The sequence below is a fragment of the Cydia strobilella genome, chromosome 1 (assembly GCF_947568885.1).
Source record: "Cydia strobilella chromosome 1, ilCydStro3.1, whole genome shotgun sequence".
Taxonomy (NCBI): domain Eukaryota; kingdom Metazoa; phylum Arthropoda; class Insecta; order Lepidoptera; family Tortricidae; genus Cydia; species Cydia strobilella.
The window spans coordinates 22,375,264-22,395,816 of record NC_086041.1 but is presented as its reverse complement, the minus strand read 5'-3'; the positions used below and the strand labels follow the sequence as shown (position 1 = coordinate 22,395,816).

The 20,553-nt window shown below is 36.0% G+C and overlaps 1 protein-coding gene across 3 annotated transcripts in view; it reads right to left on the bottom strand.

The window, feature by feature from the left end:
* Positions 1–176: 176 nt before the first annotated feature.
* Positions 177–20,553, bottom strand: part of LOC134741784 (cadherin-86C) — a 156,367-nt gene continuing 135,990 nt past the window's right edge. For 2 of the 3 annotated variants that reach the window (XM_063674687.1, XM_063674682.1), the window contains exons 5-15: positions 18,320–18,403; positions 16,557–16,682; positions 16,152–16,416; positions 7,634–7,826; positions 7,266–7,509; positions 6,527–7,112; positions 6,091–6,442; positions 5,713–5,998; positions 5,361–5,488; positions 4,646–4,972; positions 177–3,065 (exon numbers count right to left, since the gene is read on the bottom strand). In XM_063674687.1, the coding sequence (XP_063530757.1) occupies positions 584–3,065; positions 4,646–4,972; positions 5,361–5,488; positions 5,713–5,998; positions 6,091–6,442; positions 6,527–7,112; positions 7,266–7,509; positions 7,634–7,826; positions 16,152–16,416; positions 16,557–16,682; positions 18,320–18,403 (5,073 nt within the window). In that variant the 3' untranslated portion in view covers positions 177–583. Of the gene's footprint in view, positions 3,066–4,645; positions 4,973–5,360; positions 5,489–5,712; positions 5,999–6,090; positions 6,443–6,526; positions 7,113–7,265; positions 7,510–7,633; positions 7,827–16,151; positions 16,417–16,556; positions 16,683–18,319; positions 18,404–20,553 lie in introns of those variants that run through there. The other variant, XM_063674694.1, reaches the window with a different exon arrangement.

The following is a 20,553-nucleotide window of genomic DNA, read 5'->3' as shown; positions in this document are numbered from 1 at the left end:
TGACAGTACCCCTCTATGTATTATTCTCTTCTGTTATTATGTTTTCCTGGTATAAATTTGTGCTCAAAACCATCTCACTGCTGAATTTGGTTGTCATCGCATCAATCCAAAGTGTTTGTTCACTTAGATATATATATTTCAATTTTGTTGTAAATTGTATGTAATTAAAACAACAGTTTAATAAGTATATAACTTTATATTTTAACAAATATAGAATTACACACTGAATCAGTATGTTGCAAAATTGTGGGACGATTATATTATATGTACATTGAATAAAGTTAAAACTAAGAGTAATTTAAATAATGTATATTTTATAACTATAATTTCAACATCGTAGGTATGTGGTATTTACATTATATTCTAAATTAAATTATTTATTAAAGTATACCAGTCGTCAAAACAAAGGCAGTTGATTTATTTATAATCTATATTAAAATTTGATTAAGGAAAGACTAAACTGACTAATATGTACAATTAATACTTTAAAATGTGTTTTTGGACGGACCCAAATAGTCTTTGAAGTGGATTAATACAAATCTTATCACAATAAGGCACAATGACAAATTGTCAGACGACTTTATCAGTAAGAAGTGGAACTGCTGTCCGGTCGTAATTGTTTCGTTTGTACGTCATCGTAGGCTATTGTAAAAATGCTTTTCTTCTCGGTTATTGGTAACCTTTTTATATTACCAGCCTGTTGTACAAGCGTATTCATAGCTATGCCAGAGTCATTATCGTCTATCGTACTCACGTTTCTATGACCTACGTCAGGGACACTATCTCCGCCAATGTTGATTTTAGAAACATGGACTTCTGGTGCACTTTTATGACTATCCTCATAATTTGTTGAAATAGATATACTGTGAGTCAATGCGCTTTCAGAGAGTTCCTGTTTTGTATCATTCTTCTTAACATCATCTTGATTAACATATATAGGTTGCTGCTCAACAGACTGTCTTCGAGGCATAGCATCCGGTTGTCCCCCTAGATACTTGGGAATATGAGTAGGCTGTATGTAACAAAGTGGATTCTGATTTTCATACTGATGCTCATATCTATGCTCTGAGTGCTGCAATAATGGGTGTATGTCTGGTAATGGCCCTTCAGGAACAGGTGTCACTTTTTCTTCTTTTAGTAAACGAGGGTGAATAAATTCATTTTCTTTTCCTTTGGAGTTTTTTTTTACATCTGGAGCGTCTGCTTGATAATCTTTATAATTTATTTTTCCATATCTACCCGTTTTGTCTTTATCGATTTTTGTTTCTTTTTCAGTTTCGTTTTTGGTTTTAGTAAGGCGTTTGGGTTTGTTTGGGATTACTTTATCTGTAGATTTAGATTCTGTTTTCGAAGCTATACTTGATGACTTTTTGTTACCATACCATTGCATATATCTTGGTAAGCTTTTTTGAGCTGGTTTAGATAATTCACCCTTAGATGATTCCCCGTCTGTTTTTTTACTGTTCGATTCTGTGTTACTTGTACTATCTTTTTTGGGTGGAGATTTCTCTATATCAGGTGATTTTAATTTGATCGGTGATATATCTGCTCTTTCTCGGGCTTCAGTTGAAGATCCTTGTCTTGAAAATATCAAATTACGATGATTTGCAGCTGAGCTGGCTCTGCTTTTACACTCATTGCTTTCGTGTTCCAAAGCAAGTAAATCATTACTGTCATTAGAGTCTTCAATAGCTATTGATGATTGTCTATTAAATCGTTGCCGTTTGTCATGCAACTCAGATTCTACTTTTTCGCCTAACGAATCTGATATCTCCATAAGTAGTTCTTTTCTAAGTCCAGATTTCCTATCATTTTCAGACATTTTTGTTCGAGTTGAACATACAGTTTCATTCTTTGATGTAGTTACCGTACTTTTAGTTATGTCACCATAGTTCTTGATATGTTCTTCCCTTTCATTTGTTTTACTTATTTTTACATGTTTCTCACTTTCTAATGATGGTGAGACTTCACTTTCTTCTATAATAGGTGTTTTAATTTTCCTTTTTATCTCGTAAACTCTCATGCTTCTTCGAGGATCTTTGTACTTTATTTTCTTTTTAGGTTTTCTTCTCTTAACCCACGCTACTCTCTTAGTATCGTCTTCAACCACCATTTCTGAATCATCTTCACTATATGAATCGTTGTCACTCTTAGCTTTCCTTCTTGTAGGTTTAGAAATTTCAGGTTCAGTCTGGGTTCCAATATGACATTCAGTTTGAGTAGCAATTACAGAATGTCCGGGCAAGCTCTGTGTTTCCAGTTTGCTTTCCACTTGAGATGCTGTTTCATGATTTTGCATCAACCTTTCTCGCTCAATGAGTATCTGATGTAATAGTTCATTTTGTTTTCTAAGGGAAGATTCTAACAGTTCTTGATGTACAGACGATTTGTTTTGCATTTCTAATAGAGCAGATTGCAAGTAATTTGCTTTGAGTGGAATAGCTCCCGGAACATCAAGAGGCATATTAGAGTAATCATGAAATTGATTGGGTACATCACTTCCTGCTTGTGATCTCTGACCAAAGCTTTTGCCATCTTTATCCTGTGGCATGTCTAAATCAGTTACTTTTTCCATTCTTTCTCTTATGTTCTTTGCTTCTTCCCCTTGTTCTCTTATAAACCTTTCCATTAATAAATCTTTTCCACTGTCAACCACTACGTATTGAGTATGTGGAATCAGTGTAACAGGTCGTTGTTGATGTTTGGGAAGATTAACGTATCTTTCTTCTTCATTTTTCCCTCGAGTTACTAATCTTAAAATCTCAGTGTTGCCTTCTTTTATAAAATACTGATCTCGACCGAGGGAAGATGGAGCGCGATCTTTACCCTTACCATCAGATTTTTCTTGCATTTTTTTATCATCAGCCTTGAGGAAAATGCCGACGTCAGAGCCACGATCTATTTCATGCCTGCGAATTGAATCGTTGTCTTGTTCACGTCGTTGGTAATGTAACGTCGCGATTCTGTCATATCCGTTCTCTAAATCTTCTATATATTCCTTATGTTTATTAGCAAAAGCTTTCTGAAGCTGCATTTCCTTCGTGTAGATAATATTAGGACCATCTCTGAAAACAGAAAAGTAATACTTGAAGTAAGTATATTGAATTCTAAATCGACTAAATTTAATAATAATTTAACTAAGTCAGGGGCGAGTCACTACCTGCCTCGATAACGTGTACTAACATTGTTATGGCAGGTGTCCGGACTTCTCAGCAATAACCCAATCTTTTAACTAGCCAAAATTCAACACCATAGCCGGCACTTTTCTCCACCATATTTACAATAGTCCCTACATCTGTTGGGACCGATTTACGGGTATCTATTTGTACCCGTGAATGGGTTTTAGCAGATGCATTACATAACAGCAAACTTCTCCAAAGGGCCTTTACGTGTTGGATCTTTATCTCCATGCACGCCTATTAAATGACCGGTATGTATATAATACCCGTCAGTTTATAAGAGATATAAATAATTTAGTTTCATGTAAGTACCTCAACTTTAAAGAAAATACTAACATTGTTAAAAATTATAGCTACCGCGAATTACAGGAGACGTAGCCCATCTTTTTTAATACATAAGGCATTTTAATGCCTTTGGGGTACCTACTAGTTACTAGTCTTCGTTTTTTTATTCAGGTACTAATACGGGAAATGTTTATGTCAATTTGATTTTGATTTATATTCTTATTACATTTCGGTCACTTAAAACTTATTATTATTTTCTATTAAATACTTATTTTTGACTTTTTCTAGCAAAAACGAGAGATTGACAAAATAAAATATCGACACAACTGTTATCGATACGTATTACGTACCTCATAACTAACATTGATTAAGAAAATATCTACAGCGAAGCTTATCATCCTTAATACAATAGTTATTTTTAATTATTTTAGGGAACCTATTATGTCGTATTAGCCCAGGTAGCAAAATGACGTCATTTTACGTCATTTTGCTACCTGGGAGTATGTTAAATTAGCCAGCTAATTAGACCTAGCCCGTTCATTGAACACCGGTATCTAATTAAATGGCTGAAGATCAACCAGCCAAGTCATGTCAATATATTGTTAATTAATTTATTATTTATTTATTTCAAAACAGGCAATATTTACCACCAAAATAGTTGCCATTGCAACTTAGTATGTGCGTTGGGAGTTGGATGTGCCAGATGAATTTAGTTTATTTTATATTATAATATTTCATTATCATTTAAATAACTTCGTCGTTTTTAAAGGGCTGACTTTCAATACGCCAAGTTGTTAAACGTTGAGTGATTCTAGTTCAATTAACTATCGGCCTAGACATCAAATGGGATGCCGGCGTTTAATGAATAGCCTAAGCGACTAACTAGATGTCGATTTATATTCTTGTAACATTTCGGTGGGTTACAACTCATGAAGATGATTGGCTACTACCACTTCGCCGTAGATATTTTCTTAATCAATGTTAGTTATTTTCCGTAGAGTTGAGGTACCGCTAGGTATCGATAACAGTAATGTCGATATTATATTCTGTCAACCTCTCGTTTTTGCTAGAAATCGTTCTCGCTCTATTGATAAAATTTATGTCGATATTTTATATTATTAATTCTTCGTTTTGCTAGAAATAATGCTAGGTATATACATGTACTTCACTTAGGTTACTACCTTTGTCGGAAGGAATGTCTGCCATCATTGTATTTGTAGTCATTATCTGCGGCGGCGTGTATAAATTCTTGTCTCATGTCTCCCGGCGTTGACGCTGGTTTAGACTGCTCCTTAGATCCTCTGTATTGTCTCTTATTAAATTTCCATTGAGTTGGCTTTGTCCTCAAGTCTGCTTGTTCGGCGCTCCACGCTTCTCTTCTCCATTCGGTCGCTTGTATAGATTTATTTTCTAAATTTTGTGTCGTCTTGTTTTCCCTCCCAAGTCCTTTGTCGCGCACCACTAAATGTACGTCGTCCTCTGTGGAGTTGACACGTATCACTCTTTTCCTAGAATTTATTAATAAATATCTATGTACCTAGCTATTCTGGTATATCTTAAATTAAGTACGGTATTTTACACATTTAGTAACGAATAAACAAAACTCATTAACATGCACCAATTAATTATAGACGAAAATGCCTAGGTAACTAATAGGTTATAAATAAGCAACAGCGATTGAGTGTGAAAATTGATGAAGTTTGTGTAGGTACCTACCACAAGCTCAGGTGAAAACATGCTCGGATTAGTTGGTGCATTTAAGTCTGTTAATCAGAAAACAAACAAAATTAAAGATGATAGGTACTAAAATAATGATCAGGACGTTAATTTAACATTTTTAGGTGATAGAATGAAAAAAAAGCTGATATAATTAGAATTCAAATTTCAGGTCGTTACCTTGGTGGCATGTAAAGAGGGCATCCTTCACAAATACAGCAGCATATTAATAACAGTAGCACTAAGGCTACTAATATTGCTAACAAAATTAATAACCAAAACAATAAACGGCTTTCTGCTTTGTAAACCTGAAACAAACAACAAATGAAAATACCGTAAGTTATGGCTGTGGTAAAATAGTTACTTTTACAATTTATTCAATGCAGTTAACTAGGAACTAAATTAATGTTGATATTGTTGCTTAATATGTAATTTTAAGTATGAGAAAACCTAACTAAGGTTAAATACTTAAATATATGAATGACATCAAATTTTAGTAATATTAGATTCATAAAATGACAACTATACTTACAGACTCGTCATCTTTGGATGAAGTTTGGTCTCTATGTCCTTGTCCAGAATTTACTCCCACATTTGTGTCTAAATCAGAACCTGAGTTTGAGGCCGAATTACTAGTTCCCGAGTTAGCGCCCGCATTTATGCCTGAATTTGAACCAGAACCCGTGTTAGAACCTGTGGGTAAATTACTTGCTGATCCAGTGTTGTAAATTGTTTTGCTTTTCGCTAGTTGTTCCTCGAGCTTAGCAACATTAATAGCTGTGTTTCCTGTCATTCGTACTACAGCTATAACTTCACTTCTGAAATCGACAAAACAAATATTAGTTTTAATAATTTATCAATTAAAAATTGTAATAATTTATACCATTTAAAATGCTTTATCATGACTTACTTTTTTTGACTAGACGCATGACCGCTTGGATCTGTTACTCCATTATCGTAACCTTTATAAGGTTTAATTTCAATAATAGTGACTTTTCCTCCTGACAATGTACTTAAAAGCTCCTCTAGTTTCTGCCTATCAGGATTTGCTCCAGGAACTATGAAGGACATTGTCTTGGTCTTGCTTTCTGGAGGATATATTTTCACTGTTGTGGATGAAGATAACCTTGGGATGCCTAAGTCGTGTGCTCCGATCATTAGGACGTAATTCTCACTCTCTTTTTCATCATCAAACTGTCGCTTTTGTCGATGAACGTTTTGTTTCTTTGTTCTTTTTAAGGCTCCAAGTAAATACATTTCGCCTGTAATTAAAACATAACCGCTTTAATTGAGAACAATGAACAAAAGTGTAAAATATGGCGTATAATTTATAAACCAGTTATTACCTGTTTCTTCATTGACTGCAAATTTACCGTCGTTATTTCCTTGCAAAATTTCATATCTTACTACATTATTTGGTGGTTCTGCATCTTTGTCAATTGCCTTGACGAATGCCGTTGACGTGAAGTTATTTAGGCTTGGGGATAATACGAATTCATATAAAGACCTTTCAAATTCTGGTGGGTTGTCATTTACATCTAGTAACTTAATAATTAATGGCACTGTTATTCTTAAACCTACGCCTTCGTTATCTCTAGCCTCTACTAAAAAATGCAAGTCTGGCATCGCCTCGCGGTCGAAGCCGTGGTTGTTTGTCGCAACCGTAATAACTCCTGATATAGGATCCAGGTTAAGCGACGTATTTAAATATCCTAATATGGCAGTGTATTGGATTCTCCCAAATGCTCCTGTATCAACGTCATCAGCAGCGACTTGTACAACACTCGTTCCAGCGGTTACGTTTTCATATATTTCCACGTCATATGATGCCGCTAAGAAAACTGGAGGGTTATCGTTTACGTCATTTAAATATACAGTAACGTTTGCTGTTGCTGACAAGTTGGTTGCTGGGCCAAGTTCCTGTGCTACAATCTGAAAATAAAAATGAGTATATAACTAAGTTCAATTATTTTAAGTGATAACCGTCTACCCAATAATGTTTGTTTTATAACAGTATCAAGAATACACTAAAGAAAATATTAAATAAGCTAATAACAACCTACATGTAAACCAGAATGGTCGTACCTGAAACACAACAGACTTGCGGGCCTCAAAATCCAACATGGTGTTATCTCGAACTTTTATGATGAAAGGCGCATGTCGCTCGGCGACTGTCGGCGAAATCTCGAAGGTTCCGTTGTTGTTAACCAACGATAGCGAGAACACACCATTTTTGCCAGCGTCATTGTCGTTCACTTGCGGTATGTACGGATCGTTGAAAGTTAGGGCTGTCCCTTGGGGCGCGTTCTCGTCCAGGTATGTCACGTAACTGGAAGTATGTATAAAAGATTTTGTTAAGAATTTAAGTGAGAATTTTAGTAAGGAAAAAAACAACACAGTGTGACGCTTTATCTAAGGCGCTCAAAGAAACCGCCAGTAAACTTGACACTTACAACTGATTTTCGAAGTACGGCGGAGAGTTTTCACGCTCTGGCAGTATAAAGGCCAGCTGCACGGTCGAGGACATAGCCTCGGGTTCCTCCCTGGACAGCCGAACCTCTTCAGCCACGACAGTGAGTAGGATGGGTGCGCCCGCGTGAGAGATTGCTGATATGTCCTCGATCGGACGGTCTAAGGTTACCTCGCCTGGAAATAAGAGTAAAATTGTTGTATTAAATATTTTTTTAAATTATTTTATTTGGCCTCTACATAGTAATTGGCCACTCCTAACAAATCAGAAAGAAAGAAGCCAATCGAAGCCTTATTGTTAAGAGTGGCCAATTACTATGTAGTGGCAGTGGCCAATAACTATAGCAGTCACCCTAGTAGTATTTAGTTTCTAAACTTGTCTAAACTGAACCAGATTTTTTTTTTCGGATAATAAAAAGATAAACTGGTAATATCTTGTAAATTAATGCAACCTAATTCATTCGAAAATATATAACAATAAATTATTTTAAAGCAGGATCTTTATGTAGGTATATAAAACAACGGTATGCGCTCCATCTATTATCTAACGCGAGAAGTACAGCGTCCACTGCTTCTCTAGAAGACCCATTTTAAGCCCAAATTATAACGTATCCCTTCTCCATGCAGGTTATTAAAAAACTGATTCATAGATGGCAGCACTTACAACTTTTAGTGAGGATTTATTTGATACCTCAATTTTATTTTAAAACAAACTGTAGAATATTATAGAAATAGAAATAGAAATAGTTTATTCGTGGCACATTATAACACAAGATGAACCAAAAGCAAACTTACACATAACATTACAACGCATATTTAACATTACATTACATCACACGACCGATATTAGCCACGAAATGGTCCCGACTCAGAATGGTGTTAGCCTGGATAGGCCAACGCTGGTCTTCCGTCGGTGCCACGAGTGAAGCACGGAAAGCACACAACATAAAAAAAAACAAACAAACAGATTACAAAGAAATAAATGACAGATCGCAGTATTTTTTTTTAAATGAAAACAAACGTAATGATGGCGATACAAACTAAAACGTGAACGCGACCAATTTTGACATAAATGACAAGCAGCTGACGCCATCTGTTACACCACAGCACCAATTAAAACGCGCTAAGCAAAAACAACAAAACATGGAAAGTAATTCACGTGGTGCAACGTTTTATAGGCGAAAATAATACTAAACTATCTACAATTACTAAAGCTACGACATCAAATATTGAAAATTATATTAAGAACTACGTAAAACAATAAAAAGAGTGTGAATGGCGGTTGCGGAAGGGACAGAAAAAGATGGTAAGTACTTATGCAATATACGCCATCTGTTAGAAAAATAAAGAATTTTTCTAACAGATGGCGTTAGTAGTCATACAAAGTGTTATATCTTTATTCTATTTTTTTATGTTTATAAAATGATATTTTTATGTTTGATAACACATCTAGACATGAATTTAAATTACTATGTTAAATCTCAAAGCTAACAGTTTGATAGTTTTTCTGTAAAGTGTACCAAAAGAATGCATAGATTAATAGTGATAAAGTTTGAATGTCATTATTATTAGATCTAAAATCGACGCCATGGTTCCTAAGAACAGATTTCGCTATCTCTCATAGTTTCTGACTTCTCCATACTGACCCCTTTGGATTGATCATTCTGTATACAGGTCGCAATTCTTAACCGATTATAATGAAATTTTGTAAAGAGTCGAGAGGTCGATCCTGTTTATGGATCTTTTTCAAAATGCAGAATTTGTCATAAAGGACAAGCGCCAATAGTGTCTAACGGGCCAATTCGAACAGTGATCTAGATATCCACTAGATATGAAACAGAAACGATAACGAGATATTTAAGAAAGTCATGTCAAATTTGACATTTCCGCGATTCCGAATGTCCTCTTGAACGATCTCTTTAAGATTTGCTTAAGATATTACTTAGACATCCAATGGATATCTAATGGATATCCCAAAACGTCACAATAATTGTAGCGTGCAATGACAATTGGTTTCTCGAACCGAAATGCAAAAGAGAACTAATTGAGAACTAAACTATAACGTATCTATTAGATCTCGTATTGTTCTCGTATCTAGTAATTATCACGATGTTCGAATGGACCGGTATGACTATTAAGACAATTGTGAGTTCATTGTGATAACGTCAATATTATAAGTATCATATATTATGTAATAAATATAAGTTACAAGTATCAAATCAATTCATTTTGTTTGTGTCAAATAAAAATAAAAATATTTGTCAATCACAAACGAACTTTGGTAACGAGAGGCAAACCTTTAGTATGAAATGGTGTTTGAGATAGTAGCTAATGCCGGCAAGAATATAACCCTGAGCAAAGTAAGTCGAACAAAGCTACGTATAAGGCTTATACTATTAAGGTGGCGTCTTTGTGTTTCATTATCCCAGCTAGTTGTCACCGAGAAGAATGTAGTTCGCAATTAGCATACAAAAGTGCTTCCCATGATAACCTTTCGGGCTCGTTTCTGACAACTGACGATGGCACGTCGTTAATTTGATAATGAGTGGGCCGGTACAATACCTTACCATTTGCATACCGTGATAAGTAATTAAAACTCGGAGAACCACTTCGTTTTCATACCATTCTTTGTTTTTTTTAGCATTAGAAAATAAGTTAACCGATCTTTTTTTTTTTTTTAATATAATTGCTGTCATAGGTATACAAGTTGGTACATTTATTGGTTCAGCTATGAAACCCTGTAGGGCAATGCAATATAACTTAAATCTAACTTAATTACTATGGCTTAAAGCTATCCCTAATACATTGCTTATAATGACCATGCATCATATTATATTATATTATATACATCTTTCAAACGGTTACAAATATTTTTAACTTGCGATATCAAAACTACTATACTATACATATTTTGTCACAAAGAAATGCAAATATTTAAAATGTCATATGTATTGCATGCTCAAATTACTTATACCTACTCTATTACAAATGTATATCATTGAGATATTCTTGAATAGTATAATATGCCTTAGAGGCTAAAAAGGTATACAATGCAGTTTTAAATTCTTTAATGTTTTCTAGTTTTAGGATGCTTAATGGTAAGTTTTTAAATATTCGGGGCGTCATACCAATTATGCTTTTAGACACAAAGGCGGTTCTGGATGACTTATAATTAATTTTTTCCTGATGACGCAGGCTATTGTATTTTGTAAATTTATTCATATTACATCTTGTGTCTTTTTAATGAAAAACACTTTTGAAAAATAAGTCACAGCAAGTATGTGACAATTATTTATATAGCAAATATGATTTACATTCGACGACCGACCGGCTTAGTGGGTAGTGACTGCCTGTGAAGCCGATGGTCCTGGGTTTGAATCCCGGTAAGGGCATTTATTTGTGTGATGAACACAAATATTTGTTCTGAGTCATGGGTGTTTTCTATGTATATAATTATGTATTTATCTATATAAGTATGTATGTCGACGCCTAGCACCCGCCTAGTAAGCTTTGCTTAGTTTGGGGCGAGGTTGATTTGTGTAAGATGTCCCCTAATATTTATTTATTATTATTTATTCTTTGTTTTATAAGTAATTTTTTAAGCAATTTCAATAAAAAGACACGTCAAGGTTGTTTACCGTGTTTTGCCGCTTTTTTAAATTAGGTCCTACCCGCTGATTGATATACATGACTAATCTTAATTAAGACAAAATCAGTCAATTTATATTGGTTTTAAGAGGTACTTTCACGCACGTACTCAACGTTAGAAGGAATCTGTTATACAGGTTTGGAATTAGATACTGCTGCACATGGCAAGAAGAAACTCCAAAACTCACAACACAACACTATTCTAAATAAACACACTAATAATTAGAGCTACGGTAATTTGTGCGCTAACTTCCTAAATCCATTACCGTTATGCAAACGGCAGACAAAGTGCTTTGAATCTCGATTCCATTCAGATCATATAAGGTGTTCTGATTAATGCGATAAATTCGCGAGTATACCTCTTCCAATATCGGGTAAGTTCCAATAGGGCTGCCTACCCATTGTCGGTTTGTCGCTGTTGTCACAGACTAGCAGCAAAGTGCCGACAACGTCGAGTACAGTTTTACCCAGTTCCAACTTATAGATTTATGGCAATCAGTATTGTTTTATCACTGTGTGCTAATTTCGTACTAATGTCACGCTGTTGCTATTTATGGATCAATTAGGGCCTCTAAAATGCATACTACAACAATAAAAAGATCAATCGGTAACTAGTTGGACCATTGTAAATTGTCAATTGAGACCACGATAAATATATTTATGCGATATTTGTACCAATTTAGGTATATAAGTAAAGTAAAGAGGATAGATTTAATGGTTTATAATTTTTGGCTTACTGATTCCCAAAGTAAAAGTAGAAAAAGTTAGGTACCGCGTAGATCTAGCCAACTAAGAGTCCCCGGCAAGCTCGGTTCTCCATACAAACGTAACTACGTTTGCTCTCATTTTAAAACGACTAGCTAGAGTAGCTAGACTGCTCTGAAACTTTGTACTTTCAATAGGATAAGGTATATCTATGCCTGAAATTAGTTTATGTAGCTTCAGATACCATAGTAAAAAAAATACAGCGAATTTAAGTTTTTCATATAAAACTTGTTTTTGCTCGACTTCGTTTGTTTTATATACTAGAACTATACAAACTAATTACAGACATAGATATACCTCATGTCATTATATATGCAAAGTTTTGTACGATTTTTACAATCCAACACGTAGTTTTAAAATGAGAAAGAAACTCCGTTTGTATGGGAAGGTGAAATTCGGCCAAGCTTGCCGGGGATTCTTTAACATCCCTAGTAACGGTTTTGCCAAGCGCCAAGTTTGCACGGGCGGGAATATCTCTAGTTTGCGATTTTAAGAGCACAATCCGAGGCAGTATTGTCAGACTTTCGGTCACTTATAATGTTCAGTGTGTTATTTATAAATTTAGGCGAAAAAAAGAACTTAAAATTATGAAGGAAGTGTTATCGTTGATAATTGAAGGATTAAAATGTCTCCACGGTTTTTAGATGTAAAGTTTGTTCACACACGTCTCCTGGCCTGGCACGGAGGTCATCAAAATAATGCGAACCAACCGAAACGGCGTGTGGCGAGTGGAGCGATCTACCGGATAATTAGCTGAAAATCGAGCCTCCTGAAAATCCTTTACTTAATGGCCGATATTGTCATGTGTGGATATACACTCAAAGAGCAATGAAAGCCGGTTACCTTGATTGTAAATGTCCACATGAAGCCATCCGTTATTGCTAATGAGGGCACGAAACTATAGTCTTTTAAAACTTAAAATTTGACGATTCCAGTATATTACTTTAACGGAAAAGTATACATGCTCTTAACTCTTTAACTACCTTGTTTTTTTTTATTGCCCGTGACACCACGAGTACGAAATTCGTATCACGACAACATTAAATATTTATTTACTTCGTGATTAACTATTTCTTTAAATATCACATTCTTACAGTTTACCTAATCCGCTAACATGATATTATACTTAATTACTTTTATTTTTTTATTACAAAAAATTCTGATAATGGGTAATAATATCTAAGGTAGTATTATCTGCGTGTTTGTCTACGATCCGATAATTTATTTTACCCTAAACTATTTTATTCAGACCAAGACTACAGGTATATTAGAAATTGTTGACCTATACATACATCGCAAAATTGCACATTGGGTTTCCTAGCTAAAACGAGTGTCAAACCGGTGCTGTTTACATCGCTGGTGTTTAAAAAACAATAATGAATAGTGTGAAATGAAAGTAGTATAGGTAAGTAAGATTTGTATGATCAGAAACCCTTGAAAGCGATGATTATTGAACATAATAAACATTTCGACTGCCGCGCAATGAGCTAGACATTTTGTCTTAATATCGGAACACGGCGGTTATTAAGAGTCAATATTTATGTAATGAGCCGTGGGGTTAAAATGGCTGAAAATTGGTAAATAGTTTAGTTTTTAGCGAGTTATCCACTATCAGAACCCAAACAAGGTCGCAAGAAGAAAGATGAAACTTTACAAAGGACTGAGATCTAATTATCTCAACTAGGTAAGTACATCGTAGCTAGACTACACCGACAGTTGTGCTCTACGCGAAGGGACGTTCAAAGGCCCTTTATTATGAATTAAGGTAGGGGCAAACAATGGGTAAAGGCGAGACGACGGGTTTGGTCTAATGAGCCATTATGCTGCAAGGCAAGGCTGTGGCAGTAGCGGTGTTCGCCGCCGATTCCGGACGTCACTCGAATATATAGGTACGAGTAGAACCTATGGATTACTAGACTCAGGATAATATCGTACCGGCGGTGCCTCATGTTCCAAACAGGGTAATTTAACTGTTTTTTGCTAATGATAAGTTTAAGGTCTACCTCTTTAAAAAGCAGATGGTACAGAAGTTGTTACCTAGTTGAAATTTTAATCAAAATCAAAAACTTAAGCATGAATCTACCTGATCTTTCTCTACTACTACTAGTGCGCAACAACCACAACTACCGTCTGATTTACCAAACTTAAGTAAATATTAACAACAACATTAACATTTTACTTAATATATTTATTTCAATCAAATTCCGATGAATTTGTTTTAGATTTGGCTGAAATTTGGCACGCAGATAGTTTATAACTTAGAATAATATATTGGATACTTTTTCCTCCTCAAAAATTTCCCCTTATGCCCACTTGCACCATTCCACTAACCCGTGTTAACCGGTTAAACCTGAAGTTACCATGGTTACCAGTACAATTTGACACTGGGTTAAAGCAGTTTTATATCGCATAAATCGCGTAATATATTTAAACTGTGACATACAAGCAGCTTCAATCTGGGTTAATATTGTCTGTGTTTGATGTTCACACTGTTGTTTTAATTACGGAGTCAGAAAGCCAAACGAAAGTTTCAGGACAGGACGCTTTCAGGACTTCGCTTTAATGCCTTAACCATAATGACAACAGCTGCTATTTAGCTATTAATTGTCTAACTAAATGACGAAAGTTTGCCTGCGAAAGTTGAAGCCGTAAAGAAGTTTTTGTTAAACGAGCGTGAACTAAATCTGATAGTGTTTAATAACAACGAAGTGGGTCAGATGGCTACCGGGGCTATGGCAAGGCTGTGGGAGTGGCGATAACAAAGTAGGATATCCTACGGAAGCCGCCGGACGTAAGACGGACGCGCTGATGTTATCAGGCTAAAAATGAAAACTACTCTAGTTTGCTGGTACCTACTCTGATGGAATCCAGGTATTAGCACGAGTAGATGCAACAGCAAATACGATCAATAAAACAAATAATAAGCGTATTGTGTTTGCCATTTCGACAACGGAACCCTAAAAATGCGACATAAAAGTACTGTGTACTTTGGACTGATTTTTAGGGTTCCGTAGGGTAAAAACGGGCTCCCTATTACTAAGACTCCACTGTCTGTCTGTCTGTCTGTTACCAGGCTGTATCTCATGAACCGTGATAGAATGTATTTCTGTTGCCGCTATAACAGCAAATACTAAAAACAATAGATAATGGTACGGAACCCTTCGCGCGCCGAGTCCGACTCGCACTTGGCCGGTTTTTTACTTACCTAATGATAAAATAACCACTACGAAACACTAGCATATTTTTTTCTTTCAGGTCAAGACTGTATCAATAATAAGCCGGTTTCGGTTGGAAAATTGAGAGGTAAAGGCAATAAGGTTATTAACCCCTTGCTTGCTTGAATCAAAAATCTTGTGAATACCTACGGGTTAGTGCGTGGATTAATAATTCCTTTTAGCCAGTTACGCAAATGTTTACCCTCAAGAGGGTTCTAAAACGCTGCACGTAGCCTTCTATATAATAAGTGTTTGCAGAAGTTCAAGTACTCACTACTGCTACTACCTACTAACTTATGAAAATTGCATTGCGCATTTTACTTTCAACTCAATCTTTAATTACTTATAATATATGTACAGATGTAGTGCATAATTGTTTGCCATCGTATTTTCTCGGAATCGTATGTATTTGTGATGCTACTTCAGCCAACCTCAATACTTTTTGTACTGAGCCTGACTGAAATAGCATTTGCACAGTAATTATACACTACATCTGTAAAAATAATATATAATAAATATTATGGAAATCAACTTATAGCTTTTTCAACAAGGAATGTGTATATGTGTGAACATCGTTTTGTATACGTGTGAACCGTTGTCATTTTGCCTATTTAAGCCAAACATCCATTAGGCAGATGGCGGCAACGGCTTGCAAAATTCCTCCTCTCTGCTTGGTTGCCTTCTATAGCTGCCTTTAAAAATGCCGTACTCCATTCCTTCACTATTTCACTAATGGACGTTGGGATTTATTCCGATTTACTGCGAAGCTTTCGACCCGAGTTAAATAACTGTTGACACTAATACCCTTGATTGCGTCCGACAGAAGTTGAGCGCTGTTGAATCCAAAAGTCAATTAGTAAGTTTATTCGCTTACCGGTAGTTTCGTTGATGTTGAAGAACGGTGTAAAGGGGTTGCCCTCTGATACGAGTCCGTATCTGATTTGTCTCGGCACCCCTTTGTCACCATCTTCAGCCCGAACCTTCACCACGACGTCGCCGGGAGTGACTTGGCGCGGCAGGTGCGTGATGGGAGGAGCCGACGTGAACACGGGAGGCATGTCCTGGACGTCCTGGATTACCACCACAACCTCCAAACTGGCTATATTTCGCGTGTCTTTCCCTATCTCCACGTATGGGTCCTGCAAGTCATGCGCAACATTACGATCAATTACTATTAATCCCGAATGGTTCGAAAATAGCTTAACGGAATTTGATTTAAAACGTAATTAAGTTTAACCAGGTGATTAGCTGAATGTTTTCGCATAATTGCATTCCTTACCACGGCTAATAGCGTCAAGTGGTACATAGACTGTGCTTCGAAGTCTAGTGGTCCGACGAGGAATATCTGACCCTCGGTGTTCTCAGGAGAGACGCGGCGCTGTCGAATCGCGAACAGAGGTGATCCCTGTGGGAAAAAGGATCGTTAAGAAAAATAGGTAATTGCGACAAAAGAACGAGCTGGAGCCTGCCCAGATAATAGACGGACCGCTTTAAAATTACAGTACGTACACGTAAGGACACGTTCTCCATTATTATAGCATTTAAGTGGCCGATAAAGCGACCTCAGCTTACGGGTGCCTAGCCATTCTCCACGGACTGTGAGAAATTTAACACGCCTTGAGTCTTCTTAATGCCTGGTAATTGTGCAACATCATCAACGCGGCTGCCGCGCGACTGTCCGACCCTTCTCATTGCACACAATGGAGTCCTGGAATCCTAGCGAAACCTTAAGAATTGCCATGATTTAATGTAAATTACGGTAATTTTAAGCACCTTGCTCCGTAATATACTTACTCCGAAACAGGTTAACGAAAGTTACTTTTATTTCTATGGTTTTATATCTGCTAATTAATATTTTAGCAAAAAATACATTTTTTTTTCAAACTGCTGTGGTCTTAAAAATCGAAACCCGAAAATACGTTGAACCGCTTAACACTATTGGGTAATCCAAGTATCCAGTTGGATAATTCCTAGAAGAGTGAATTGATTACATCTACTTGTGCAGCGGGTGCTTACCTACCTAATTTGTCGGCCATAATACCTTACGTCGGCGCACGCCACGCTACTAAAATTGTAAAATGAAATTTGCGGGATCCGTCAGCGCGATACGGGTGGAAACGGGCCTTCAGCCCGAACCTCATTATGTGGTTATAGCCACGCGTATCAAACAAGGAACTGAAAAAGTCATTAGACGCCTAATCATCGCCTCGTATCACGTCTCATTATTTGCGTAATAAACCGCGTTTGTAGTGTTCTCGGCCTAAGTGATCATGAGTTTACACCAGGAACAGTTATCGGTATAAATTAAAATTAAAATTAAAATTTCTTTTACCTAATAAATACATAATGTTATAATATTAGATTTAGACTATTTTGGTAAGGACACTGATTTAACAATTAACTGAAAGTAATGTGATATCTATATAATTAATAACGGTCGCTGGTTTGATTTATTATTCTCCATTATTTTTACTATTCCAAATAACATAAACCCCCAAAATGTTATCCTAATGAATGGCGATTTCTTTGTGTTAAGCTATTCCACGAGCTACAGTTTAGCTACATGCATATAAAGCCTAAATTTACCTCCGACGTAAAATCCGTGAAGCCATTGAAATCAAAAAACATAGAAATTTCAATCGAGACGAAGGTTTTAAGATCTCATGCATATGGAACACAGTCATTAGTAAGTGTAAGCGAAAACAAATATCGAAAGTTGAAAAATCGAATATTGTGAGTGTTGTGTGTCGACCCGGTGACATCCCTAGTGCGCAAAACGTTCAAGTTAATAAACAAGACCAAGTGCGGGTTAGTTCGAAAAACTCGCGCGCCTAGAAGATGTTGATGTCAACTTTAGCCAGTTTTCTCTGAGACCACGTCGGAGGTAAATTTAAAACTTATTTTACGCGTATGATACATATTCACCTCTCAGAGTACGGCTAATTGTTAATTAATTAATTAACAATATTAACCCCATAATATATACTTACAGCTCGCTTTTCATCAATTCACCAAAGGATTAAAAGTTCTTGTAGAACGTACCCATAATTCCAGTTCCAAAGGCTTCGGCGACAGAGGGTTCTTCCTCGCGATCACGAACTCTAGGTCCGTGCCTCGCTTTGCGTCCTGAAAAAAAGTTATTCTTAAAGAAATAAATTACGAATGCAGTGAATGGGAATCTCTACTTTTAGTCGGATTAAATATAGACTTCCGGAGTAAAAAGTAAAAGAAGCGCTTTGAAATGAAAGATTTGAATTATGACTAAGACGGTTTAACAAGGTTACCTACTCCTTATATTAGTATAAAAATGACTTTCGGATGTTAACTGTAGCTGCATTACTGTTGCGACATTAGGTACTGCTGCGGCGTTGAAGCCGCCGCTGTATCTGTCAATTTAGTATAGTAAAGATAGAACGTCATGCTCGAGGCAGTAATGCGGCGGCGAAACGTCGCTCATTAAGTACTTAGTAGGAAGGAAATTGACAGATACAGCGCCGCGTCAAGGCCGTAGCAGTGATGTCACAACAGTAATGCGGCTGCAGTTGCCATTCGAACATCACCTTTAATATAATTGTAAAATGTAAAGAGATATCCAGTTATCATAAATCACTACTTTTTAGGGTTCCGTAGCCAAATGGCAAAAAACGGAACCCTTATAGATTCGTCATGTCTGTCTGTCTGTCTGTCCGTCCTTATGTCACAGCCACTTTTCTCTGAAACTATAAGAACTATACTGTTGAAACTTGGTAAGTAGATGTATTCTGGGAACCGCATTAAGATTTTCACACAAAAATAAAATAGTTATTTGTTATACAAGGGTGCAAAGTTGTATTTTACCCGCGAGTGTTTCAACACACGAGAAGTAAAATACATTTGCACCCGTGTGTACACAAAACTTTTCCCCTCACTATAGCGAGGAAACTGCAACATCCACAGGCGTTAGATCATCTTCTTCACTGGAATCACTATTTTTTTTACGATAATACGATATTATAACAGAAATCTCTGGAAGTTGTGCATTTTTACGTGTCGGAGCCGGTGAGAAAAATTTTGTTGACAATGTTGACATTTCTGACGATGCGTTTTGAAATTGCATCGACTCAACTTGTGCGTTCAGAATTACATTCAACATCATTTAAAAAACAAATGTTTCTTATGGAATTTAAGGTTTATGACTTAAAATCATTAAATAAAGTCAAATTTGGTATTTTTTTATTAAATTCTCAAACCATTTATTTAATGATAATTAATATCGAACGAACCATTATTATGAGCGTTTTACGTTTTGTTATCTGTCAAAAGCTACTTAAACCACAGAACTAGGATGACATAAGCATACATTTTAGGACTGTGACTTAAACACGCTCCATCCAAGGTCAAATTACTTTCCTCACTAGTGGATAAAATGCGTTTTTCCCCGCTTGTTTTAAAGGATAAAAGACGGCTTTTCGAGCTAGTGAGGGGAAAAATTAATTTTGGGGGCTCCCCATACTTGGAACTGAAACTCAAAAAAATTTTTTTTCATCAAACCCATACGTGTGGGGTATCTATGGATAGGTCTTCGAAAATGATATTGATGTTTTTAATATCATTTTAGTTCGCGCGAGAGACACTTCCAAACTCCCCCCTGTAACTTCTAAAATAAGAGAATGATAAAACTGAAAAAAATATATGATGTACATTACCATGCAAACTTCCACCGAGAATTGGTTTCAACGAAATCTGGTAAGTAGTTTTTTTTTAACCCTTTACCTACGGGGACTGTACACCCAGTCACCGCTCAATACGGGCATGTATTGGCGAGAGTCAGCGGTTTGACATAATTTCACTTACTTGTAACTTTTGAAGTACTGCAGCTACGTGCTTGAAATTTCGCACACACATTAAGTATAATATGTTTAGTTAATAACTAATCACTTGGTGTATTTATATTCACTGGTATTTCTTATTTCACGCTTAATATTAATCACTAAGAAATTGAAGAATTTTAAGTTACTATTAGCGAATTTCTCAAGATTAAGTTTTTAACTAATACAGTTTATTATATATGTAACACAACTAAATACTTAAATGATGATAATTATTGAAATATTGCAAAAATCAATTACTTAAAATGTTGCATAGAAACAAGTCTCTGCTACTGACGAAAAATAGTGATGTGCGCATATCGATACAACTGTCGATATTTCTGTAAGTACGGGATAGAAGCTCAGCAAGTTATGTTTTTAGTAAAAAAAATATTATATTCCAGTTTTGTAACTATTTGGACAAAGAAA